This window comes from Trichechus manatus, unplaced genomic scaffold (genome assembly GCF_000243295.1).
Source record: "Trichechus manatus latirostris isolate Lorelei unplaced genomic scaffold, TriManLat1.0 scaffold00140, whole genome shotgun sequence".
NCBI classification, from domain to species: domain Eukaryota; kingdom Metazoa; phylum Chordata; class Mammalia; order Sirenia; family Trichechidae; genus Trichechus; species Trichechus manatus.
In genome coordinates this window covers 5,421,844-5,449,446 of record NW_004444076.1, presented here as the reverse complement: position 1 = coordinate 5,449,446, position 27,603 = coordinate 5,421,844, and the positions used below count along the sequence as shown (strand labels likewise).

Genomic DNA, 27,603 nt, shown 5'->3' with positions numbered 1-27,603 from the left:
AATATTTATGCTTTTATTTATACTAAACTTAAATTGATTAAATCAAAGCTATATTTGTCACATAAATACTTTCTAAATAAATCTATTACTTGTTCATCAGACATAGTATAATGAGATCCTTATTATGTGCCAGGCATGTGCTAAACCTGAAGAAAGAGAAATGCGTAACAAGGAACTTCCACTCTCATGCTGAAGCAATCACATTAGAATTGAATATTCAACATTACTGATTTAAAGCATGCCTGTGGAATGTAAAAAAGTTTTCCGTTCTAATAAATCATGCAAAATACCTAATACCATGCACTAACACACAACAAAAGTAAGTACTGGGTCAAACCCCACATCCATGTTGCCAAAACAGCAAGAAACAATGCTACCCTTATTCTTCATATACAAAATCCTTAAATGTATTTTAAATTTCTTTGCAATTTCTTTATGTTTTGTCTTATTCAAGCTGTACATTCCTTGAGTTCAAAGAAAAAAGACTGAGAAACACTTCTCTAAAACAGTGACTTATAAGAGTGGCTAAGCATTAAAATCAGCAGATATTTTTAAAAATTTAGATACTGGAGCCTCAAGCTAGACAAGGTCACTGAGGATGAAGCCTTGGCAACCACAGCTCTACAGAGCTCCACAGGCAATTCTGACTGATGCACAGCCACGGTTGAGAACTATGACTTTAAAGGCCTAAACAGGAAAGATATACGGAGCTGCCTGGAAGTAGAAAATGTTAAAGCTGTTCAGGATCTTAAAGATCATCTAAATCAACTCAAATCCTAAAATATGATTCTGAAGTTCTGAGAAGTTAATTAAATTGCCCGAGGTCACATGGCTAGTAAAGCCAGGAAGAGAACTCAAGTCAGAGCAGGCTAGTGCTCCTTCCTCCACTCAAGCCTCATTTTAGACAAAAATGGTAAAAGAGTGCTTAAAAACTTTGCTCAACCTTACCACCTGTTAACCAGGTTGCTCCCCTGGAGCAACCCCCAGTAACTGGGGGAGAAATTGATCAAAAGCCAGCTGCTTTAACTACTTCCTCCCTAGTAAGTAAAACATGTATATATCCAACATGTGTTGAGATGCTCAGAAGAGTGCTTATATGATCGTCTTGGATACATTTTCCCAACCCTCTTGTAACAAAAGATAGTTTAAAAGCTCAATGACCCTCTCCCCATGTGAAACTACACAGATAATTATTAAAATCGAAAATTCATTTTGAGCATTCTAGGCAGATAAATATGACTGACCTTGTAAAATATTTTCTCAAAATAACACCACATACTTTAGTTTGTTAAGATTACAAAGAAATCAATTAAGTCTTTCTTCACAGACAAAATATATTTTACAAATTAATAGTAAAGTGATTTGCCAATGTAAATTAAATGTTTAAAGGGTATATGCTTTCCAAATGATTGTACAGTTCAAATCACTTAACTGCTACAGAAAAACAGACAGAACTGAACTGTACATGTAGAAACTGTTAAATTGCTGTATATATTCTCAACAACAACAAAATAAATAAAATTTAAAATAAAATAAAAATGTATGAGTCAAATGAAGGGGTTTACTTCTAGGTTTCCTTATATAAAGAATTAGCATTCAAAACAACGAGAAAGAAAATAGTTAGAAGATGAAGTGAGGCCTAGTAAATAAATATATCGACCAATTACTTTCACAGTCATACAGTAATGCAACTGCACTTAACTCCTTAGATACTCACTCACTTCCAGATACATTTGTCAGGCACATCCAATATTATGTAAATCAGGTATTTCTCAATTTGTTACACAACTGAAACCAGTTACCATGGAGCTGACTCTAGACTCACGGCAACCCCATGTGTGTCAGAGTAGAATTATGCTCCCTAGGATTTATAATGGCTGATTTTTCAGAATTAGATAGGCAGGCCCCTCTTTTGAGGTGTGTCTGGGTGGACCTGAACCTCCAACCACTCAGTTAGTAGCCAAGCGTGTTAACTGTCTGCACAACTGAGGGACTCCTTGATATGTAAAGAATCACAGAATTCACCACATTTTATATTTAAAAAAACAACAGACGATGAACTAAGAACAAATAAATGTATCAAAATTATCATCTTACTTCTCCATTTCTTAACGTTGTGAGGATTCCTCTTGCTACACCCATTCTAAACAGTGTTTCTGTGGCCTGTGAATAAAAAATTAAAAATATATAACATAATTTGTACTCAACCTTATATTCCATTGCAAAAATAGGAAAAGCATCCATTGCTATTACATTTCCATCAACTTCTAGAGAAGCATCAACGAGGCACAATAAGACCTAGAAGCTCAAAATAATGCCACAAAAATTTCATTTTCAGACTCTTTCAAGGTTATCAAGAGCTAAAACTGAATTGTTTCAAAAGGTTATTTTGATACACTGGATGCTTCCAGGTCTATAGTTTCAAACTAGTTCACTTAGATAAGTTTACATCTTAGAATGAGGACCAAAAATTAAATAAAAATGAAAATACTTGGATTCAATTTAGAATTGATCATTTATTGTGATTTGTAGTTTACATTTGAGTTCAGTTCAAATAACTGCTAAAGAAATACAGACAGAAGATGAAGTAATTCATGAGGTCATATATTAAATAGCACCCTAAAAGAACTACTGCTGTTTCCAGTGCTAACCATTTTGCAACTGTTAAGAAATTTAGACCTTAGTAAAACACAACTTATTATTGTATCCAAAGAATATGTAATGGAAAGTCAATTGACACAGTGTAGAATAGGGTAAGACGGAGGAAAAAAAGAAAATTAAGTGATGCGCTAGTCCAGTATTTATTCAACATTTCTGAAGCACTGTAAAGGGCACATTGAAGGAATTTGAGACAAAGTGAATAAGACAAAGCCCCTGTTCTTCAGGAGTTTACATTCTGGGAGAGGGTAGGAGTAAACAAATACACAAATAAATAAGTCATATAGTGATATGAATAAAAATAAAACATGGTATTTGACGAATAACCAGGAGGAAGGGATATTTCAAGTAGAGTATTATAAATTAAGAATGGCTTCTTTTAGGAGATGATAATTTGAGCAGACACCTAAATGAAATGAGAAAAGGGGCAGTCTATACGGATATGATAATGATAACAACAATAACTGCTGACACTAATTGAGTACCTAGTATTTGCCAAAAACTGTTCTAAGAGATTTCAATATATCAACCAATTTAAAAATTGGAGGAAGGGGGTTCTGGTCAGAAAGAGCAAGAAGTACCAAGGCCTGAAAGTAGGATGATGCTTGGCATGTTCAAGGATGAGTAAGATGGCCAGGAGGGCTTAAGGAAGAGACTGTGTGAGAGTATGGTTGAGAGGAGGTAAGAGAGGATATTGGTTCACCACTTCAATATGTGCTTACATTTTTTTAATTTCTGGCATAAGAGGAATGCATTTCTAACCTCCAGCACTGAAAAACATACTTCAAAGAATGTTTTACTAAAAGTAAATGTTAGGAATTAGTATATATACTAAAAGTATCAGAGAATTCTAAATCTAAAAACTGAATGCCCATGAATGCCCATCTAAAACTATCCAAAAGGTGTGAGAGATGGGCAAAAAAAATGATACAGGTGGATGTTCATGAAACGATACCTTAAAAAGGTATTATTAAGGAACTGAACAATGGTGATAGGTCAGAACGGTATAACTATTTGGGTGTCATCAGTATATAAAGAGTTGACTGTAGCCAGAGAAATATGTAAGATCAAACAAGAAGAGGAAAAAGAAAGAGAGAGAGAGAAAAGCTAAGGAATAACAATACTTAAAAAGATAGACAAAAGAAGAGGATACAACATGGAAGGCTGGTGAGTACAGTCCTCCCTCAGTATCTGTGGGGACTGGTTCCAGGACACCCTGCAGATACCAAAATCCAAGTATGCTCAAGTGTCTTACATAAAATGGCACAGTATTTGCATATAACCTACACATATCCTCCTGCATACTTTAAATCATCCTTAGATTACTTATAATAACTAATACAATGTAAATGCTATGTAAATAGTTGTTAATGCTTACACTTAATGCTTTCTCAGTCTTTGCAAGCACTTTATCACCAACCAGAGTGACCATTTTTGCTGTTGTAGGGACAGCACTAACACTTCCACAAATTTCAGCTTCTTTCTGCTTTATTGTGCAAATGCTCAAATCATTCTTACCAACCTTATGGCCTACTTCAGCAAGAGACATGCCACTTTTTCAAAAGATATAAGATTTTTGTTTTCTCTTTGAGACATAACACTTTATGTTTGCTCTTAGCCTCTGAGGGACTGCTTTGCCCACTTAATTGCTTTTAGGCGAATAACGCTCAAACAACCAGCTCTGGAGAGAGACTGAGGATCTGTGCTCTAGACACCACTTTATTCACACAGATTCAGTGTAGTGCTCGAAGTGCAGCAAATTCAAGTTTCGTTTTTTGGGACTTTTTTTTTTTAATATATCGATCAACAGTTGGTTGAATCTGTGGATACAGAACCCACAGATACAGACAGCCGACTGTAATAAGAGAATCACAAAAATTCCAAAAAAAAAAATCCTAGAAAAGTGTAGAATTTTTGGATGAAAAAAAAAGCCTTTAGATTAAACATACTACATTAAACATTATCTCCACTCCCTCTAGAAACACTACAAAAATAAGGGAGTTGATGTTGTTGTTGTTAGGTGCCGTCGAGTCGGTTCCGACTCATAGTGACCCTATGCACAACAGAACGAAACACTGCTTGTCCTGCGCCATCCTCACAATTGTTGCTATGCTTGAGCCCATTGTTGCAGACACTGTGTCAATCCATCTCATTGAGAGTCTTCCTCTTTTTCGCTGACCCTCTATTTTACCAAGCATGATGTCCTTCTCCAGGGACTGATCCCTCCTGATAACATGTCCAAAGTAGGTGAGACATGGTCTCACCATCATTGCTTCTAAGCAGCATTCTGGTGGTACTTCTTCCAAGACAGATTTGTTGGTTCTTTTGGCAGCCCATGGTATATTCAATATTCTTCACCAACACAACTCAAAGGCGTCAATTCTTCTTCGGTCTTCCTTGTTAATCGTCCAACTTTCGCATGTATATGAGGCGACTGAAAACACCATGGCTTGGGTCAGGTGCACTTTAGTCCTCAAGGTGACATCTTTGCTTTTTAAAACTTTAAAAAAGGAGTTGATAGAAAACAAAAAAAATCAAAATTTTGGAACATGGACAAAAGATAGCTATAACTTAAATACCAGCAGAGGGAGGAAGCCAATCAGGAAGCATACTAACTTGTTCAGCAGATCCTTAGGAATTGAAAGCATCAATAGCAAGTGACCAGAAGAAGGTCAGGATGCAGGTAAGACTGAAAATGGGGGACTAACTAAAAGATAGCATTAAAAGTAGTCAGACCCCTCTCTTTTTGCCTGCTCGGCTAGGAAGCTATCTCCACCCCAAGATCTTTGGAAGGGATACACCAGACAGGTAGGAGAATCGGAGCCTCGAGGCACAGATGAGGACGGGGTAAGATGCTATAATGATTCTGGAAGACAGTCAAAGGGTGCATACTGAATGCTAGGACACCACTCACTCTTAACTCTCCCTACCCACTGTCTCTCTCCATGGTTAGGATCCAAGAACTTCGGAACCATGCTTATAGCCCAACTCCTCTCCTATTCCCAACGCAGGTGATAGGAAACCAAATCAATTCAAATGAAAACACCCACAAGATACTAACTTTTGGAAATCACCATTGAAAAATCTAGGTAAGACCCATAAATCAAAACACACAGAGCTTCCAATAAGCTTTTAAATGCCTTACTTTAAATAAAAGGAAAAGCAAGAATCAGCAAACATTTAAGAAGCACCTCTAACATGAAAGACAGAGACAAACAAACATAAGAAAAGAAACTTGGAGTAAATAAATAAAATGGAAAAAGTAAAAAAAAAAAAAAAAAAAAGATACTGAAAAATAGACAAAAACATGTTGCAACCATGATATAAGAATAGGATGCATTAGAAAAGAAACAATACAGAAATTGATGGAGCTCTTGGAAATTGTAACAGCAAAACTGCCAATTTTAGTAAAAAAAAATCCAGATAAAGTTGAGGAATTCTTCCAGGAAGCAGAACAGAAAGACAAGGAAATAGAGTGGAGGATAGAAAATTACACAAGAAAATTGCTCAATACAAGGACATGAATTTCCAAAATTAAAGGGTTTGCTGAATGTTCAGCAATAAACGAATACTCAGCAAAAAAAGACACACATTAAGTCACATCATGAAATTTCATTATGCAAAGGATCAGGAATCAGAACATCCCCGAAATGGTCAACAGTAATACTTGTAACTAGAAGACAACAGAATAACATATTTTTATGCAAATAATGCACACTTTCTATGTTTGTTTGCCAAATGCACCCTCCCCTCATGAGGTATTTTCGTAACAGCAACGTGTTTTAAAGAAAAAAGAAAAACACAGCATTACAGCACTGATGAAAATATCTCATGGAGGGCGGGCACGGTTAGCAAACAAACACAGAAGGCACGCGTTATTTGCATAAAAATACAGTAATGCCGTCAAAATTTGGGAGGAACATAATTTCCACATAGAATTCTATATTAGGCAAATTCTCAATCAAGTATGAACAAGAATAAAAACGTCTTCAGATATGCAAGATCTAAAAATAACTACCTCTGAGGCACTCTTTCTAAAGAAGCCACAATCAGTAAAATATGAAGTAAATTAGAAAAGAAGACGACAGGGAAACCAACAAAAAGGAGAGGCAAAACAATCAAACCAGACTGGACCAGGATGACCAGGATGACAAAGTTATCCAAATGAGGTGGCGCCAAAGGGGAAAATACGTAAGTGACAGATTATGGATGTCTTTGACAATACTGGAAGGAATTTTATAATCTGTCACAAAATTAGGAACTGAATTAGTGATAGATAAAGAAAACTTAACCAATAACAAGAGGGGCAATTATTAACCATGAAAAAAATATAAGGTAGCTAAAGAAGTTGCAACAATGGCTCAGCTATGAACAATAGTTACATAGTTTAAATATGGTAAGTATTAATACTATTTTAACCACATTTATGTATTTACACATTGGAAAGATCTCCATCCACTCCTCAGAGTTTAAGAAAACCAAATTCTCGTCTTCCATAGTGGTTGTTGTTGTTATTGTTTTTAGGTGTTATCAAGTTGGTTCCCACTCACAGAAACCCTATGTACAACACAATGAAACGCTGCCCAGTCCTGCACCATCCTCACAACTGTTGCTATGCTTGAGCCCATTGTTGCAGACACTGTGTCAATCCATCTCGTTGAGGGTCTTCCTCTTTTTTGCTGACCCCTCTACTTTACCAAGCATGATGTCCTTCTCCGGGGATTAGTCTCTCGTGATAACATGTCCAAAGTATGCAAGATGTAGTCTCATCATCCTTGCTTCTAAGGAGCATTCTAGCTGTACTTCTCCCAAGAGAGATTTATCTGTTCTTCTGGCAGCCCATAGTATATTCAATATTCTTCGCCAATACCATAATTCAAAGGCGTCAGTTCTCCTTCGGTCTTCCTTATTCACTGTCTTCCATAGTAGGAAGTCAGTAATGTGTAAAATTAAACAAAGAATAGCAATATAAGCATGTTAACATAGAAATAAGGAAGTAAATAACAGAAGAAACAAGGAAAGAATCTGCAAGGGGTTACCTCTGGGTTGTGGAAATCAAGTAGTGGAAGAGATAGAGCTGAGTACTACTGTTTTTCTATTAGCCTTGCAGCATACTATCTGATTGTTTAAAGTAAATACATGTAAATCTTTGATTAAAATTTTTCAAAACTTTTCAAGAAATAATCAACAGTATTCACTTACGCAGAGAGTTTCAAACAGTTTACAATTTTAATAGAGTGGTACATATTAGAAGAAAGTTGAAGACTGAATGAGAGAATATAAAGTCAAACAGTGAAAGAAAACTTCTCTTTCAAAAAGTTTGGCAATATAGGTAAGGAATGAGGCTGAGTAGCTGCTAGAAAGAGAAGCTAAAGATACAAGAAGGAAAATGGACACTAAGGAAAATTCCTATAGGATCAAGAGCCCACATAGCAATCCGTTGTTGTTAGCTGCTGTCGGGGCAGCCTCCAGCTCGTGGCGACCCCATGTGTTACAGAGTAGAACTGCTCCGTGGGGTTTTCCTGACTATAATCTTTACAGAAACAAATCACCAGGCCTTTCTTCCATGGAGCCACTGAATGGGTTTGAACTGCCAACCTCTCGGGTAGCGGTCAATCACAAAGTTGCTTGTGCCACCCAGGTACCTTTAGCAATCTGTAAGTGTCAGTTAAATAAGAGAAGGTACAAACACAGGTAAACTGGTGGCTGCGAAAGAGAAATCTCTCTCTCTCTGAATTAGGAGACAGATAATAATCTGAGAATGACAAAGATACTAACTTTGAGAGGGGTGAGAGTATGTAATACATTCAGGAGGAAAACATGAGGTGATGGAATTGAGACTTGCCAAGCAGTACTAAAAGCCCAGCAAAGCTTGGAAATCATTAAATCTTTGTTGTTGCAAATCCACGTGATTATGAGATTAGAAAGCTACAGTGATTCATGGTTTAGGGATTGTCAAGGCAAAGTAAACAAGAGAATAGAAGACATGGATGAAAGGATAACTCCTTTTAATCTAATCTTATTGGGAAAATACAACATGTAATTTGTAAAAGGAAACAAAAATGTTTTCCAACTTTTTTTAACAATCTTTACATTCCTACACACACACAAAAACACCCCAAAAAGAGGGGAGGGCAGGGAGTAGTTGGTGTCTAAATGCTAACTTATAAAATAAAAAAGCTTTTAGGGCAAATATTGCTAAACTTCTTTAATGCAGCACAATATGAATATAATTATAACCCATAATTCACTGAGAGAGTAAGAAAACAGCTGTTAATGGAGAGGGAGAAAGGGTTATCAACATATCCAAACAAAAAAAAATTATAAATGAATGAATTTGCTATGACAGATTTTTATTAAAGCATGTAAAACTAATCCTAAAAAACTACTAAAATATCTACTTACAGAAAATTTTATTAAAAGAATTTCTTACCAATGATACACTTGCATTTTTTCTATTCTTGATGATATGCATTGTTAGATTACATCCTCCATATTCCTTTTTCTTTTTAAACCTTATTTAATCTAGTGATGTGATTTTTAACAGCACTTATGTAGGTCAGATTAGTTACTGTATATATATGAGAGGCAAAAGAGAAAAGGCAGAGTCAGCAAATACTTGGGATAAACTATGCAACAATTTCTCAAAACCAGACCAAATTACTTTCTTTTTTATGTCCCAAAAACCCAAGACAGTTTAGAGATCTAATTCTGTACCTTTTCCAAGAAAAGAAGAATACCAAATTCAATCTTTTGTTTCCAACTAATTGATTTATTTCATCAGCTCTTCCCACAAACACTTTTAAGGACGTCTCATTCTAATAGGGTACTCTGTCAATTAAGCTAAGCTTCCTTTACATCTATGGGAATGCACTGGAGTGTGCAACTTTATTTTGACCTCTACTAAAGAGATTGCTTTTAATTTATTTGTAGCCAAACAACCACTAACAAGTGTCAAGAACAATGTGGAGTAAGGCTAATTCTCAGCCTTTGTAAATTTGCCAACAGCAAATTCTTGATAGGATTTCCAGCTCCTTGAGTTTTCTGTTTGTTTGTTTTGCTTTGAATTTTATTTTGGTAAAATACACATAACAAAACATTTGCCATTTTAACTCTCCTTGAGTTTTGATTACAACTAAGATAATTAATACTAAAAACATTTATTAAACATCATCTGTGTCAGTGGCAGAAAAAAAAGTTAATAGGACCCTGATTAAAAACAAGTTATCAAGCAAACTATAGAAAAACAATGCTAGATAAAAGATACTCAACAAGCATAAAATCCATATGCAGGAAATGTGAAGTTGTGAATTGGATCCTTGAATGTATGTTTGTGTGTATACATGCAAATACACTGAAGTGATAACAGTAGTCATGGGGCAAACGTCACTGTGGTCTTATTTTAAGAAATTGCCATAGCCACCCAACCTTGATCAGTCAGCAGCCATCAACATCAAGGCAAGACCCTCCACCAACAAAAAGATACAACTTGCTGAAGGCTCAGGTAATGGTTAGCATTTTTTTAGCAATAAAGTATTTTTTAATTAAGGTATGTACATTTTTTTTTTAGACATAATACTACTGCACATGTAACAGAATACATTATAGTGTAAACATAACTTTTATATGTACTGGGAAACCAAAAAATTCCTGTGACTCGCTTTATTGTGATATTTGCTTTATTGCAGTGGTTTGGAACTGAACTTGCACTATCTATGAGGTTGTTGTGTTGTTGTTAGGTGTCATCAAGACAGTTCCAATTCCTAGCAACCCTATGTACAACGGAACAAAACACTGCCCAGTCCTGCATCATCCTCACAATCATTGCTATATTTGAGCCCATTGTTTTAGCCACCCCATTTCATTGAGGGTCCTCTTCTTTTTCATTGACCCTCTACCTTATCAAGCATGATGATAAAAAAAGAATGCTAGGAAAACTGAGCTTTATATATATGCTTCTCACAAAAGAAGCAGTACATGACACAAATCTAATAATATGCCTTCAAAATACACAAATTCATTATCATAGCAATCAAGACCTCCATACTGAATTCCATACATATGCTATGTCCCAAACCATTCTCACTCTCAAATGATCGTGAAGATGGTGCAGGACTGGGCAACATTTCATTCTGTTGTACATGAGGTTGCCATGAGTCAGAGCTGACTTAACAGCAACTAATAACAGTTCCTATTCATGACTGTAACTATTACGTGAACCTGGGTGTACCTTTGTTAATTCTTCAGTCAACAGAATAAGGCAGAAGCGATGCTGCTTGAGACTAAGCCATGAAAAGCAAAATGGCTTCTGACTAGTGTTTTCTCTCTCTTTGGACATGTGCCTTTGGAACCCTGTAAGAAGTCCATTGACCTTGAAGCCCCCATACTAGACAGACTACACAGAAATAGAGGGACATGCCCCAGTGGTTTCACCACGCAGCTATACAAGTTTTAAACAAGCCCAGGTGCTAGTCAAGTGCATGAGTTTTCAGATGATTCCAGCCCTCAGCTTTCAAGCTGCCCAAGCTAATGTCAAGTGGAACAGGAATGGGCTATTCTGAGCGAGCCCTCGCTAGACTGCAAGTTCATGAACAAAATAAATGATGTTGTCACATGTAGCCACTAACTTTTTGAGTAATTTGTTACACAGCATCAGATAACTAATACACTGACAAAATGTACTTGCTTAAAATAACTTTCAGCTCTTCAAAGGACTCAAGAACTGAAAAGGCAAGCCGCAAGACTCAAAATATTTGTAAATATAATTCTGACAAAGCACTTGCATCTAGAATATATAAAGAACTCTTAAAACGTATAAGACAAACAACTTAAAAAAATTTTTTTTCAACAGTCACTTTACAAAAATAACCTACACATACACATACATATTCTTGTGTGTGTGTGTGTCTGTGTGTGTGTGTGTGTATGAATGGTCAGAAAGCCCAAAACAGATACTCAGAATCATTAGTCTTAAGGGAAATGCAAATTAAGAGAAACCACTACACATGCACTAGAATGGCTAAAAGTAAAAAGAATGGTAACACCAAGTGAGAGTGGGAATGCTGAGCTACTAGAACTTTCATGCATTGATGGCGAAAATACAAAGTGGTACAGTCACCTTGGAAAACATTTTGGCAGTTTCTTATAGTGAAACACACTTTTAAACCATAAAACCCAGCAATTTTATTCCTAGGTATCTACCCAGGAGAAACGAAAACATTCATAAAAAGACTTGTATACAAATGTTCACAGCAGCATTATTCATAATGGCCAAACAGGAAGTAGTCCAAATGACTATCTACTGGTGAATAAGCAAATTATGCTATATCCAGAATACAGAATCCTGCTTAGCAATAAAGAGGAACCAAGTACTGATGCATGTAAGAACGTGAATGAGTTTCAAAAACATACTGCTGAGCGAAAAGGAGCCGAACTCAAAAGACTAAAAACTAGACAATTCCACTTATGATTTCTAGTAGTGATAGAAAGCTGATTAGTGATTGCTTGAGGCCTGGGACATGTGGGGAGGGAACTCACAATCAAGCAGGAAGAGGGGCCTTTTCAGGGAAGACAGAAGTATTCTAAATATATATTGTGGTTGTAGTCAAATGACTGTGAACATTTGCCTAAACTCACCAAACTGTACACTTAGAATAGGCGATGTTTTATATATGTAAATAAAACTTTTTTTTTTAAATAAAAATATATACCCCTCCCTCACTAAGGGAATTTCAGAACACTTAATTGTGCTTATGCAGAACCTGTACATACAGTAAGAGGCAGTGGTTCGAACAGAACAAGGGGATACTGCGTGGTTTAAAATCAAGAAAAGGTCTGCGACAGGGTTGTATCCTTTCACCATACTTATTCAATCTGTACACTAAGCAAATAATCCAAGAAGTTGGGCTACATGAAGAAGAATGCAGCATCAGGACTGGTGGAAGACTAATGAACAACCTGTGATATGCAGATGACACAACCTTGCTTGCTGAAAGTGAAGAGGACTTGAACCACTTACTAAAGAAGATCAAAGACCAAAGCCTTCAGTAGGGATTACACCTCAACATAAAGAAAACAAAATTCCTCATAACTGGACCAATAAGAAATATGATAAATGGAGAGAAGACTGATGTTATTGAGGATTTCATTTTACTTGGATCCACAATCAATGCCCACGGAAGTAGTAGTCAGGAAAGCAAACGACATATTGCATTGGGCAAATCTGCTACAAAACACCTCTTTAAAGCGCTGAAAAGCAAAGATGTCACTTTGAGGACTAAGGCGCACCTAACTCAAGCCATGATATTTTCAGTCGCATCATATGCATGCAAAAGCTGAACAATGAATAAGGAAGACTGAAGAAGAATTGATGCCTTTGAATTATGGTGTTGGTGAAGAATATTGAATACGTCATGGACCGCCAGAATAACAAACAAGTCTATCTTGGAAGAAATACAGCCAGAGTGCTCCTTGGAAGCAAGAATGGTGAGACTTCATCTCACATACTTTGGGCATGTTATCAGGAGGGACTAGTCCCTAGAGAAGGACGTCATGCTTGGTAAAGCAGAGGGTCAGTGAAAAAGAGTAAGATCCTTGACGAGATAGATTGACACAGTATCTGCAATGATGGGCTCAAACATAACAACAATTATGAGGATGGCAAAGGACCAGGCAGTGTTTTATTCTGTTGTACATAGGGTTGCTATGAGTCAGAACCAATTTGACAGCACCTAACAACAACAACAACCCTGACCAAGGAAGCAGTTCTCAACTAATTAGTAACTTACTTCCTAGCAATCATCAGGAAAAACCTGGGTACCACACTAATGGAAATAGCACAGCAAAATTTCCTTAGTAATGACATTCATTTGATTTAGACACATATACACTTCAGACATAGATTTCATCTTAAGTTTATGTAAACTTCAGCCATATTACTAGCACGTTATGGGAGCCAGAAGCAGGTGCAAGAGAGTGATAAACCAAACCCAAACCCACTGCTTCTGAGTTGACTGTGACTCATAGAGACCCCATAGGGTTTCCAAGACTGTAAATCTCTATGGAAGTAGACTGCCACATCTTTCTACCACAGGGTGACCAAAGCAGCAGAAAATTAGTAGAAATACTAAAGCCAATCAATATCTAAACGCTAGAAATGGACAATTCAGTACACATAAGACAGAGTCTGAATGTCACACTTACAGGCAGTCTTGGGGATCCAAGAAGGGTAAATTGTTAGGAAAACCCTGCATTCCAATAAAATTCTACAAATATCACAAATTAAAAACCACTGCTCTAGTATACATTTAATTAAGAAAAGTAAGTACTATGTATAAAAATTGAACAGTTCGCAAACATGCATTGCCAACCTCACCTTCACTTGCAGGTGAGAGCCCTTGCTCCTATGCTTCCAACCACCATTTGTCCAAGCCTGAAACTTTAAAAGTCATCACTCAATCCTTCTTCTCTCTTGATAACTTATCATACTGTATTGTTGTCAGCTGCCCTTAAGTCATCCCCTATTCATTGCGACCTCATGCACAGTGAGATCAAATCGTTGTGATCCATAGGATTTAGTGACTGATTCTGCAGAAGCAGATCACCAGGCCTTTGTTCCTAGTCTCAACATCATAGCAACATGCAAGCCTCCAATGACAGACAAGTGGCAGGTGTACTAAGGTACACTGGCAGGGAATCAAACCCGGATCTCCTGTGTAGAAGGCAAGAATTTTACCACTGAATCACCACTGTCCTCATCATACTATATAGTAATTACTTACTTGTCTAAAATTATCACCAGATTGTACGTTGCAGTTCACTCATTATTATACCCCTAGCACCTAGCACATAAGAAAAACTCAACAAATGCTGAATGAATGGAAAAAGTCAGAGCTGGTGAATAAGTAATTGTTCGGACTATGCCAAGGAAGTGCTTATTAACTGACAGTTTGGGGGCATGTGCTTTTAAGTGTGGAAAATATATCCCAAACTGTGTTAAAAATTACAAACACTAAAAGCATAACTCAATTGCCTTTCATGTTAATGAAATCATCTTGGGTCTTTTTAGACTTCATAAATGTCATAATCTGTTTTTGTTCAGTACACAGGAAATAGGAATTACATATGGAGACAATGGACCTTAAGCAGTGGTTTTAAGGTTATGAAGAATGTTACTTCTGTTTAGAGATGTAGGTTGGTAAGTTATCCAGGAACTTAAACAATAAGCAGATGGTTCATTTCCAAATTTATAGCAGTCATCTAGCTCTAAAGAAGAGTATACTTTTGCAAATATATGCTTTGCCATGTTCCATCAAATGTGACATGATGGAATAGTGTATTATGTTATATTCTGCTTTTCCTCTTTGAATATAATAAAACATAACAAAAGCATGGGAGTTTTTCTCCCTCTTATAATGCTATTTTCTTGAACCGAAAGTCAAAAAAACAAACAAAACAACTAAACACACCGAATCCAAAAACATATTAAAAGGATCATACAGCATGATCAAGTGGGATTTATCCTAGGAATGCAACGGTGGTTCAACATTAGAAAATCAATCAAAGTGTGAATCTGGAGGGCACTATGCTGAGTGAAATAAGTCAATCACAAAAGGACAAATACTGTATGAGACCACTATTACAAAAACTCATGAAAAGGTTTACACACAGAAAGAAACAATCTTTGATGGTTACTAGGGAGGGAAGGAGTGGGGAGGGAAAAATACTAACTAGACAATAGATAAGTGGTAACTCTGGTGAAGAATAAGGCAGTACGCAGTACTGGGGAAGTCAGCACAACTTGACCAAGGAAAGGTCATGGAAGCTACAAAGACACATCCAAACTCCCTGAGGGACTGAATTAGTGGGCTGAGGGCTGGGGACCAAGGTCTCGGGGGATATCTAGCTCAACTGGCATAACATAGTTTATAAAGAAAACGTTCGGCATCCGACTTGGGTGAGTAGCATCAGGGGTCTTAAGATATTGCTTAAGATGAGCAGCCATCTAAGATACTCCACTGGTCCTACCCTATCTGGAGCAAGGGAGAATGAAGAAAACCAAAGACACAAGGGAAAGATTAGTCCAAAGGTCTAATGGACCACAACTACCACAGCCTCCACAAGACTGAGTCCAGCACAACTAGATGGTGCCCAGCTGACAGAGATCACAATAGAGGGTCCCGGGCAGAGCTGGAGAAAGATGTAGAACAAAATTCTAACGCACAAAAAAAAGACAAGACTTACTGGTCTGACAGAGATTGGAGAAACCTCGAGAGCATGGCCCCCAGATTCCCTTTTAACTCAGTACTGAAGACACTCATAAGGTTCACCCTTCAGCCAAAGATTAGAAGGCCCGTAACACAAAATGAGACTAAATGGGCACACCAGCCCAGGGGCAAGGACGAGAAGGCAGGAGGCGATAGGAAAGCTGGTAATGGGGAACCCAAGGTCGAGAAGGGGAGAGTGCTGTCATGTTATGGAGGTGGCAACCAATGTCACAAAACAATGTGTATTGTCTAATGAGAAACTAATTTGCTCTGTAAACTTGCATCTAAAATACAATAAGAAAGAAAGAGAGAGAGAAAGAAATCAATTGGTCCCAACCCACCTGAACAACAGAGAATGAATAACACCAAAGACACAAAGAAAGCATTAGCCCAAGAGACAGAAAGGGCCACATAAACCAGAGACTGCATCAGCCTGAGACCAGAAGAACTACATGGTGCTCGGCTATCACCAATGACCGCCCTGACAGGGAACACAACAGAGAGTCCCTGACAGAGCAGGTGAAAACTGGGGTGCAAAACTCAAATTCAAGTAAAAAGATCAGACTTAATGATTTAAGTGAGACTTGAGGGATCCCGGAAGACATGGCCCCCGGACCCTCTGTTAGCCCAAAACTAAAACCATTCCCAAGGCCAACTCTTCTGACAAAGATTAGACTGGACTATGGGACATAAAATGATACTTGTGAAGAGTGTGCTTCTTAGCTCAAGTAGTTACATGACACTAAATGGGCAGCTCCTGTCCAGAGGTGAGATGAGAAGGAAGAGAGGGTCAAGAGCTGGTTGAATGGACACAGGAAATCTGAAGTGGAAAGGAAAAGTGTGTTGTCATAGTATAGGGACAGCAAGTAGGGTCACAAAACAATGTATGTATAAATTTTTGTATGAGAGACTAACTTGAATTATAAACTTTCAGTTAAAGCACAATAAAAAAAGAAAAGAAAGAAATCTCTTGAATTAAAAAAAAAACTCTCAAAAAAAAAAAAAGAAAAGCAATCAATATAATACACCACATTGAGAACAAAAAAAGACCCATGTGATCATCTCATTTGATGCAGAAAAGGCACTTGAAAAAAATTTAACATCATTTTGTGATAAAAAACACTCAACAAGCTAAGAATAGAAGGGAAATTCCTCAATATGATAAAGAACCTTTATGAAAAACCCACAGCTAACATCATACTCAATGCAGAAAGACTGAAAGTTTTCAACTTAAGATCAGGAGCAAGACAAGGATCCCCACTCTCATCAATGCTACTGAACATTTTATGAGAAGTCCCAGCCAGAGCGATTAGGCAAGAAAGAGAGTTAAAAGGTATCCAAATCAGGAAGAAAAAAGTAAAGCTATATGTAGGATCATGCCTTTTCACAGATAGCATGATTCTATATATAGAAAGCCCAAATAATCCACAAAAAAGCTACTAGAGTTAGTAAATAAATTCAGCAAAGTGGAAAGATACAAAGTCAACACACAATCAGTCCAGTTTCTATACATCAGCAATGAGCATCCTAAAAAGGAAATTAAAAAACGAATTCCATTTATAATAACATCTAAAAAATAAAACACCTAGGATTAAATTAACCAAGGATGTGAAAGACTTGTATACTAAAAACTATAAAACATTACCAAAAGAAATTAAAGAAGACCTAAATAAATAGAGTGAGGCATTGACGGTTCAGTAGTAGAATTCTCACCTTCCAAGTGAAAGACTCAGATTCAATACCTGACCAATGCACCTCAGGGACAAGTCACCACCTATCTGTCAGTGGAGACTTGCGTATTGCTATAATGCTGAACAGATTTCAGCGGAGCTTCCAGACTAGGACAGACTAGGAAGAAAGGCCTGGAGATGTACTTCAAAAAATAAGACAATGAAAACTCTATGGATTACAACATTTTGTGTTCCATTCTGCATAATGTTGCCAGGAGTCAGGTGCTAACTGGATAGTAGCTAACAACAACACCCCTACCAGTAATAGCTAACAGTTCTTATCATTTCCTAGGAATATTTTTCTCAGAATTAATAAAAGAAAGTTCACCAAGTATCCTAAAAGTATCTAAAGAAACCGCAGTACACCAAGGTTCACTGCAGCACTGTTGACAGTAGCCAAAGCATGAAAACAAACTAAATGTTCATCAACAAATAAATGAACAAACAAAACGTGGTACATACATACAATGGAATATTACTCTGCCTTAAAGAGAAATGAAGTCCTGATATATGCTACAACATGGATGAATACTGAAAACATGCTGAGTGAAACAAGTCAGTCACAAAAGGACAAATAGTGTATAATACCACTTACATAAAACAGGCCAATGTATAGGGTCCAAAGTTTATTAGTGGTTACCAGGGGTAACCTGGGAAAGGGTGAGTTTTATCACAGGGGGCACTGAGTTTCTGTTAATGGTGGTGAAATAAATAATTTGGAAACAGTGGTGATGGTTACACAACATGATGAACATAACCACTGTCACTGAATTGTACATGTAAAAAATACTGAATTTGTAAATGTTTTATTATAAATATTTTACCACAATAAAAGAATTTTTAAAAACAGAAACCACAAAGTACAATTATTCATTCCTTCAATAAACATTTATTGACCACCTACTTAATGAACTATACATGTGGTGGTAACCAGATAATCAAAAGCATTTCCTTAGCCTTCTCTTGGTAGCATGAAAATCATAGCCACTTGCTCTAGTAAAGATTCTTATTGCAGGTAACAGAAACCTATAAGGGAAAAAGAGCATTCAGAGAGTTGAAACAGCTAGAGCAAAAGTGGGGAGTCAAGGGAACACAAAGCACCAGGAGGTTTGAAACAAGTATGTGTATGTGCATATGCACATGCATGCAAGAACGCATGCTAACATGCATGCACACACAAGCACAATTAAGTCTAGCGAAAAAAGGTATTGTCAACGCGTAAAGGACTGAAGTTTTGTTTTCCGGCTCTGATATTCTCAATAGGAAATTATGAAAGGCTAGAAACCAAGAGTTTTACTGGATTATACAACTATACCTACCACAATTTATTACCTGAGTAATCAATCCAAAAAACAACTGGGACTAAACACAATACAGCCAAATGAGACTCTAGATCCAACAAGATCATTGCGGTGCAGTCAATTACTTAACATGGCCCTTCTTTTATAACTCCCACCAAATGACTGGGTGGGACTATGCAAACGAGATGCTTGTGGCCCACCAAGGGGATTGGACAGCTTCCTAATAATGCAAATAAGGTACATGGCACCCATGTGGAGATGGGACCATGCAAATAAGGTATATGGAACTTTAACGAGGGGATTGGTCAGTTTTGCCATCCCACTAGGCTTAAAAGAGCCATCCTAGAGGTGGACAGGGGGATCTGACTACCACCAAAGAAGAAGAGACGGGAGCGTAGTGTATCCTTTGAATCCGGGGTCCCTGCACTGAGAACCTCCTAGACCCAGGAGACAGAGAGATGAGCTGTAACATGGAAGACAGTGAGAGACAGCAGTGCAGCAGTAGCAAAAGTGATAGCGGCACGAGACGGCAAAAATCAGAAGCCTGGCAAGAGATGGTGTGGTGGGCTTCCCAGCCCATGGAGCAAGGCGGTTACAGTGGGTGTGCTGACCCACAGAGCAAGAGTTGAGAGCCTTTGGGCCGAGGCTTACTGGGAGAGTGGGGTGCCTCCGGGCACTTATCAGCAGAGCTAAAAGAGCTATGTAACACCTGCCCAAGCAAGAAAGAGGCCAGGCCAGCCCAAGAGGCCTGAGAGGTCAAGGGGCCGAGGGCCTGAGAGGCCAAGGGAGAGGCCTACCTGTGGCACAGCTGAGAAGAGGCTGTCCTGATTGAAGAACTGTATCCTGAATGTTCCTGAACCTGAACTGTAACCTGTTACTTTCTTAATAAACCCCATAACTGTCAGTATGGTCTGTGAGTTCTGTGTGGCCATTGCAACAAATTACGGAACCCAACAGAGAAGTGGAGAATGTAGTGGAAGGGACGGTTGGTGAAAGAATTGGTATTAAGGTTAGAGAGAGGAGGTATGTCTGACCTCCACCTCACAGGAATCAGCCTTGGGCTGCTGATCTTGATTCTCCTTCCTCCTTCTGAAGTTAGACAAGGTCAGACACCACCCCCATGCCATTTTTATAATCATATAGTCAGAGCACTCAATTGCCTATTAGGATTTAAGAGAAAATCCCTCTCCATCTCCAAAATAGATTATCTTCATTTCCTCTTACATTGCCTGAAATCACATTTACACTACTGTATTCTGTTAGACTTTCAGCAGTTTTCATTCATTAACAAATATTTGGATAAAACTGTAAATATCTCTGGATACAGGAAACTCATGAGGAATTAGCTGACAAGGATAGGCATCTGAAGGAAAACAGAAATAGGTACAGAGATGCTGGAAAAGAAGTTTGGAGAGTACCAAACAAAAAATTTTCCTACTTTGCCATTTTACCAACATCTGGCCCTAACTAGCAGGAAGAAACAAAGTTGCTGCTGTCTTTAATTGACCTCTTATGAAAATTTAATTTAGTCTACTGAGGACCAATACACTAAATTGGCATAAAGTTTTATTTGGGTTTGTACTTAAAAGCTTTCCAGTAAGGCTCTATCAAATTACACTCATTTCTAACTACACTAGGTTATTATACAAGTTCAATTCCATACATAACTTAAAACGCGAGAAACAACTAGGTATGAAAAAGAGAAGCTCATGAAAAGAAAAAGTGACGTTCCAGATACTGAAATGCCAGTGCTACAGAACCTGGAGCCCATGAATCTTAATTAGTCCCCAGAAAAGCCTGCTTGTGGAGATGGTGTGACTGGCACCCATGGAGCAAGTGAGTTGGAATGAATGGAGCCTCTAGTATTTTGTATTAATTGAAGTAAGACATTTCCGAATTTGGCACTTCTACTAGTTAGTTCACACTAGCTGAACATAATGCTAAACATTATCCTCAGACACCAAACTAAAATACTTAACAACCTATAACTGTGCCTTAATATTGAATGTCTTATTTAAGTCAAAAGGAACCAGATTACCTTGTTATGGTTTTTACAAAGTAAACAGGAGTTGGAAAACATCCAAAACTGCTCAATCAGTGTTGTTTTCTACCAGGCTGGGGCTGTAATAAATTATTGTAAATGAACTTAGCCTTTTTTATCTGCACTTGTATGTGTGTTCTTGAAAAGGATGCTAATCGATTGCAATTCTTATTCATTTCCCCTAATCCCACAATTTCTCACCATTTCCTCTACTAGTTTGCTTTCACTGTTGACTTTTATTTCCATCATAAATTACTCTAATAAGAAATCAGAATCAAAATATACATTTTGTGAATACATACAGTATATATATGCCTACTTAGTAATTAAAAGCAGCCTTCTTTAAATGTAATGCTTCCTTTTCAGTACTTCCAAATATGCGTAACCTATACTTCGTGGGGACTTTATTAGCAGTTTTTAAGACCAAAAACAGAAAGCGTATCCTTTTTAAAAAGGAATGTTTAACCTCAGATTTATAATGGTACAATCAATGAGTCCTTTTCACCTGTAAATGTGTGTATGTGTATTGCATTATATTAAAAAAAAAAAAAAAACCTTAACACTTCTAAATCTGTATGTTTTTAGCAAGGATTAAATTTCCTTCTGCTTAAAAAAGAAAAAGGCAGAATACAGCATGCTAAATTTATGACTAGAAAGTTAAATGATGTAATTGTTTTAATTATGGTAATTTTTAAACTGCGATTTTTTAATGATAAACCAAAAACCAAACCAGTTGCCATCAAGTCGATTCTGACTCACAGCGGCCCTATAAGACAGAGTAGAACTGCCCCACAGAGTTTCCAAGGAGCGCCTGGTAGATTCGCCCTGCCTACCTTTTGGTTAGCAGCTGTAGCACTTAACTGCTACATCACCAGGGTTTCCTTTTTAATGATAAGCAACTGTTAAATAAAATATTTTAAAACATTCCACTAAAAAGTTAAAAATTTAAGATACATTTTTAATGTTATTATAATGTAAAAAAAAATATACAGGTACACACAGTCCAGACTCCTAAAGAAACAGCCACAGAAATTAAGATGTAATAGCTCCTGACAAAAGTGAATTATAATTATTTTTCGAAGTCATCAATAAACTTTTATATTAATTCTGTAAATTAAAATACTCAGTATTTGCACAGCACTTTAAAATTAAATCACTTTCATATAAATCTTCTAATTTAAAATTTGTTTCTGGTGAATTAATAAAAACAAAATGATCTGAAAAAAATAAAATGGTTACACTTCATCTGGAAGAGTTGTTGTCTACCTTTTATCCATCATGATCCCTAAAATAGCTGACATACACTCCCAAGGATGTGCCCAAGATTATGGCTAATTAATGTCACGCCGCTGTGTGTGAGAAAGATGTGGCAGTCCACTTCCATAAAAATAACAGCTTGGAAACCCCACGGGACAGTTGTACGCTGTCCTATAGGGTCGTTATGAGTCAGAATTGATTCCACAGCAACAAGTTTGTTTTGCTTTGTTCTGTTTTGTTTCTCCCCACTGCATAATGTAACGGTTACAGGGAAGGGACACTGACTTTTATTTACTGAGCAAGCACTCAATAAATATTTGTAAAGTGAAAGACACAGTGATACGAAAGCAGGTAAGTAAAATTAATATTCACTTAGTTTCCTTGGGCTTCCACAACAAAGTAGAAGCAACTGCATGGCTTACAACAGAAATTTATTGTTCTGGTGGCTAGAAGTTCAGGGTGTCAACAGGGCCATGTTCTCTGAAAAAAGCTCTAAGGGAGGATCCTTCTCTGCCTCTTATAGTCACTGGTAGCCCCAGGCATTCCTTGGCTCATGGCAGCCTAACTCCAGATGACACAATCTTGCTTGCTGATAACGAAGAGGACTGGAACTACTTACTGATGAAGATCAAAGACCAAAGCCTTCTGTACGGATTGCACCTCAAAATGAAGAAAACAAAAATCCTCACAACTGGACCAATAAGCATCATCATGATAAACGGAGAAAAGACTGAAGTTGTCAAGGATTTCATTTTACTGGGATCCACAATCAACACCCATGGAAGCAGCAGTCAAGAAATCAAACAACGCATTGCATTGGGCAAATCTACTGCAAAAGACCTCTTTTAAGTGTTAAAAAGCAAAGATGTCACCTTGAAGGCTAAGATGTGCCTGACCCAAGCCATGGTTGTTTTCAATTGCCTCATATGCATGCGAAAGCTGAACAATGAATAAGGAAGATGGAAGAAGAATTGACACCTTTGCATTACGGTGCTTGCAAAGAGTACTGAATATACCATAGACTGCCAGAAGAACAAATCTGTCCTGGAAGAAATACAGCTAGAATGCTCCTTAGAAGCAAGGATGACGAGACTATGTCTCACGTACTTTGGGCATGTTATTAGGAGGGATCAGTCCCTGGAGAAGGATATCATGCTTGGTAAAGTAGAGGGTCAGTGAAAAGGAGGAAGATCCTCAAGGAAATGGATTGACACAGTGGCTGCAATGATTGGCTTGAACATGGCAACGACTGTGAGGATGGCACAGGACCAGGCAGTGTTTTGTTCTGTTGTGCATGGGGTCACTATGAGTCAGAACCGATTCAACGGCACCTAACAACAGCAGCAACTCCAATCTCTGCCTGGGACACGGCTGGCTTCCCTACTCACATGGCCCAACCTACTCCAGTAAGACCTCATGTTAACGTAATTAATTACATCTGCAAAGACTGTATTTCCAAATAAGGTCACATTCACAGGTATTGGGGGTTAGGACTAGAACGTATTTTTTGGGGGGGACACATTCAACTCATAACACCACCCAAAAAGCAATTTCTAAGTTTCAAGCATTAGAAGACAAATATGAGAAAAAGAAAATTTCAGGTCTGTAAGAGCTTACCAGTATAAGAAGAAAGAGAAAGTGGAAGTGGAAATGGAATAGAAAAAGGAAGGGAGGGAAAGACGGAAGAAAGTAGGGAACTACTACTACAAAAGCATGAACTAAGTGCCACAGAAAAGTTAGACTACTAATGCGCCTTATTATGTATAATTTAAGATAGGCAGAAAACAGCCAGCAGAAGTCTCCTAACAGTATCAAATGGAATTGAAAAAAATGATTTAAAAATTCAGATATAGATTGACACATTCTAGGTCTCTTACCAGTCTATATATCAATTCTAAGCAATTAAAATTTTTTACTGACTGAACATTATAAAAATATCTCCAAATCAGCCATGTTATCAATCTATCATTATTACAATCCACCCTTAACAGTTCTTTCAGAGTGACTTTCCTAAAATAGAAAGCCTGATCATACTGTGAAAATTCTGTAGCAACTAATGTTTTAATAAGATATGGTTTTAACTCCCATGCTTAGTACAATTAGGCCCCATCCTTCCTTCCAGCCCCATCCCATGCCATTCCTCAGTATTCCAGAAGCTTTTTCCACATATAACATTCTTACATATTCCTGTAACACCCTATACATCTCCTTTTATTAATGCCTTTTATGATTTTAATGTTTATTCTTCCACAGCACACAGCAGAGTGCCCAGCACATAAGTACAAAACAAATACCAGCTGAATAAAGAACAAGGGATGAATAAATAGGCCAGGCTGAATCAGGACTCCATATTTTTGCACATGGTCCCTCTTCCTAGAATTCCTTTTGTCCTTCTTTCTTACCTGGAAAATCCTTACCTTTCAAATGCATCCTCCTCAGTAAAACCCTTTCCTACATTTCCCAGCAGTTGCTCTGTCCTTCCTCTATTTTTCTAAAATAATATTTACCACGTCACATTGTAATGTATCTACTTACTGGTACCTACACGTCATTAAATCTTGAGAAACTCAAGGATAAGAACTGTTTTATGTATCATTTTTTTCCCAATACTTAGTCCAATGCATAGAACATGTGAGGAGTCAAAATATATTTGCTGAGTAAGAGAATTAACATTGCCTTAGAAATTTAATTCAAGGCAACAAATAAAGTTCTAGACTGTGGGATACACTGTACATTTAAGTATTTTCTCTCTTAGAAGCTAAACTGCTTTAAGAATTTATTGACCAATATTTTAAACTGTGTCAACACTTACATAACAATTATGATTGAATATCTTAATTAGTCCAAATAAAATTTAGAAATTAATAAAATTTCATCTCATGCTATAAATTATTTTATTATACAGGTAATATATCCCCACTAAAGACTGAGAAAAATTATGTAGACTAAAACATGAAAATTTTCTTTCTCCAACAACATTCCCTATCCCAGAGATATTAACTATAATTAAGCCATTTAGCACTTTCTTTGTATACACATATATATGTATAAAACCCAATGCTGTCGAGTTAATTCCGACTCACAGTGACCCTATAGGACAGAACAGAACTGTCCCCTAGGTTTTCCAAGGCTGTAAATCTTTAAGGAAGCAGACTGTCACATTTTTCTCCCAAGGAGCAGCTGGTGGGTTCGAACCACTGACCTTTCTGTTAGTAGCCGAGTGCTTTAATATGTATGTCTACTTATGAATGAATATGCACATATATATGTGTATATACACATATGCTATAAATCCTAATATATATTAATAATTAATTTATACCATTCTTATTAGGATAGTTCCATTAAATGCATTCAAAATAAATGTCATACTTTAATTGTAATTTTCTAATATCTGGAATCAATTAAGTTCAGGAAAGTTTCAAGAGGGCCACCCAGTAATAAACACAAAATAAATTGTGTCTGCTGTCCTGTTAGCGATAATTTTTTATTGCTACCTCAGTTTCAGATGTCAGAGTAATGACTTCCATATTCTGATTAAAATGCAAATTGATGCCATATGTCAGAAAAGCACAGGCTTTCAATATCACAAGTTTTCTTATTTTAAGCACAATAAAACTATGTTTATAAAGTCTAACAATCATACAGATGAATTTTGTCAATTCCAGATCTACAAATGTGGAATTTTAAATTCCAAACTATGACAACAGACATACTTGTAGCACATCAATAAACAGCTACTCTCATATACATATACCTCCAGAGAGGAGATTAAAACTCTAAAACAAGAGAATAGTCTTAACTGACTCTCCTCAAGGTAAAAATTTAAAGTAATTTTATAAACCTGTTTCTTAATCTTTAGATTTGCTAGAGTAAATATAATTATCTTTAATCCTTATTCTTAGATATATTAAAGGTAAACAACATTTTTCCATTATTTATTTTGCTGATGTATTAAATAAACCAAATTCTACTAAATAAATTTACTGACTATTGAATTTCTAAGACTATGCTATAAATTTTCCTAAGATCTTCTTGGATTGAGGTTCAAACAAACAAGACCACCACAATAATGAATTTAACTATTATATGATCTTTTTTATTTCACTTTGTGACATTAAACTCAAGTTGTTATACATATAAAATCTGCTTCTGATTTGAAAAAAAAAAATTTTGATGTATAAGTAAACTTCTCTTATAAATAGTACTCCCAATAAAGCTGAATCATGAACACTATAGTCAAGAGTGAATATTTCTAAATTTAATTATCTACTTAATATCAGGAAGATGTAAAAAATTAATAGAAAAGTCAATGCCAATTAAACTATTAAACTGCTCAATTTATAGACCTCAAAGGTAGTAAATTCAGTGCAAATATAGTTCAGTTGCAACAGTATAAAAGTGAAGGTAACTGCAAAAGTGTTTGGTTAAATAAAAAGGAACTGGAATGAGGTGGTATGGGGACAAACAATAGCTCTCAAGCCAAATTAAATTATTTTACTTATACAAAAAATTCTACTTGAAATATGAAGATAGAGATCTTTAAAGAATAAAATCATTAATGTCATTTCCAATGTAGAGACTAAAATATTTAGTTTATCTTATAAATTAAAATGATCTAGAATTTAGGTTTAATTATTAAGAAGATATTAATAATATGTTACAGGCCTTGAGTATTATTACAAACATTTTTTAACCAAATAATGGGCAGTATAGAAATATTCTCTGAAACTAAATGTCTTTAATATATTTTTTAAACCTACAACATAAATTATATCAATAAGTGCTTAATCAGTCCCTGTCTTTGACAAATTAATCACCATAGCTACTTTTACATAGTTTAACATTCAACATGCTTCCAAAATTCTTCATACATGCGGCTCTCATTTGGGTTCAAAGATGACAACTAACAGTGACCATGCATGAGTACAATGGAATATGATCAGTAGCCTGTTCTGGACTTCCATTTTCCTACTTATGTGCAGGACTAAGTAGTTTGTCAAAGCTTTTGTTGTAAAAGTAGCATGCCATTACAAGCACTGCATAGTCAGTTGACTAATCTGTGCAACTACTTCCAAGCCCTATACAGTTGTGTCCCACCATTCTCAATATTGTGTGTATGTGTTTTTTGTGGGTTTTTTTGGCCCAACTTTTTACAATGGGTTTGTAACACATATAAAAGTAGCTTAAGTGTTATACTACAGTCCATTCTTCCAACATATACAACCCAATGAGTTGTTTAAATAAAACCTTGCGTTACCACCAATAAAATGGACTTCATTTTGTCTTGTCAGTATAAACTACAACCCAATGAGTTGTTTAAATAAAACCCTGCATTACCACCAATAAAA

General features: G+C 36.6%; 1 protein-coding gene across 3 annotated transcripts in view; it reads right to left on the bottom strand.

Annotated features, from left to right (window-relative positions):
- Nucleotides 1-27,603, bottom strand: part of TMEM135 (transmembrane protein 135) — a 284,710-nt gene that overhangs the window by 166,588 nt on the left and 90,519 nt on the right. For all 3 annotated transcript variants that reach the window (XM_004385530.2, XM_023739804.1, XM_023739803.1), the window contains exon 5: nucleotides 2,098-2,163. In XM_004385530.2, the coding sequence (XP_004385587.1) occupies nucleotides 2,098-2,163 (66 nt within the window). The remainder of the gene's footprint in view (nucleotides 1-2,097; nucleotides 2,164-27,603) is intronic.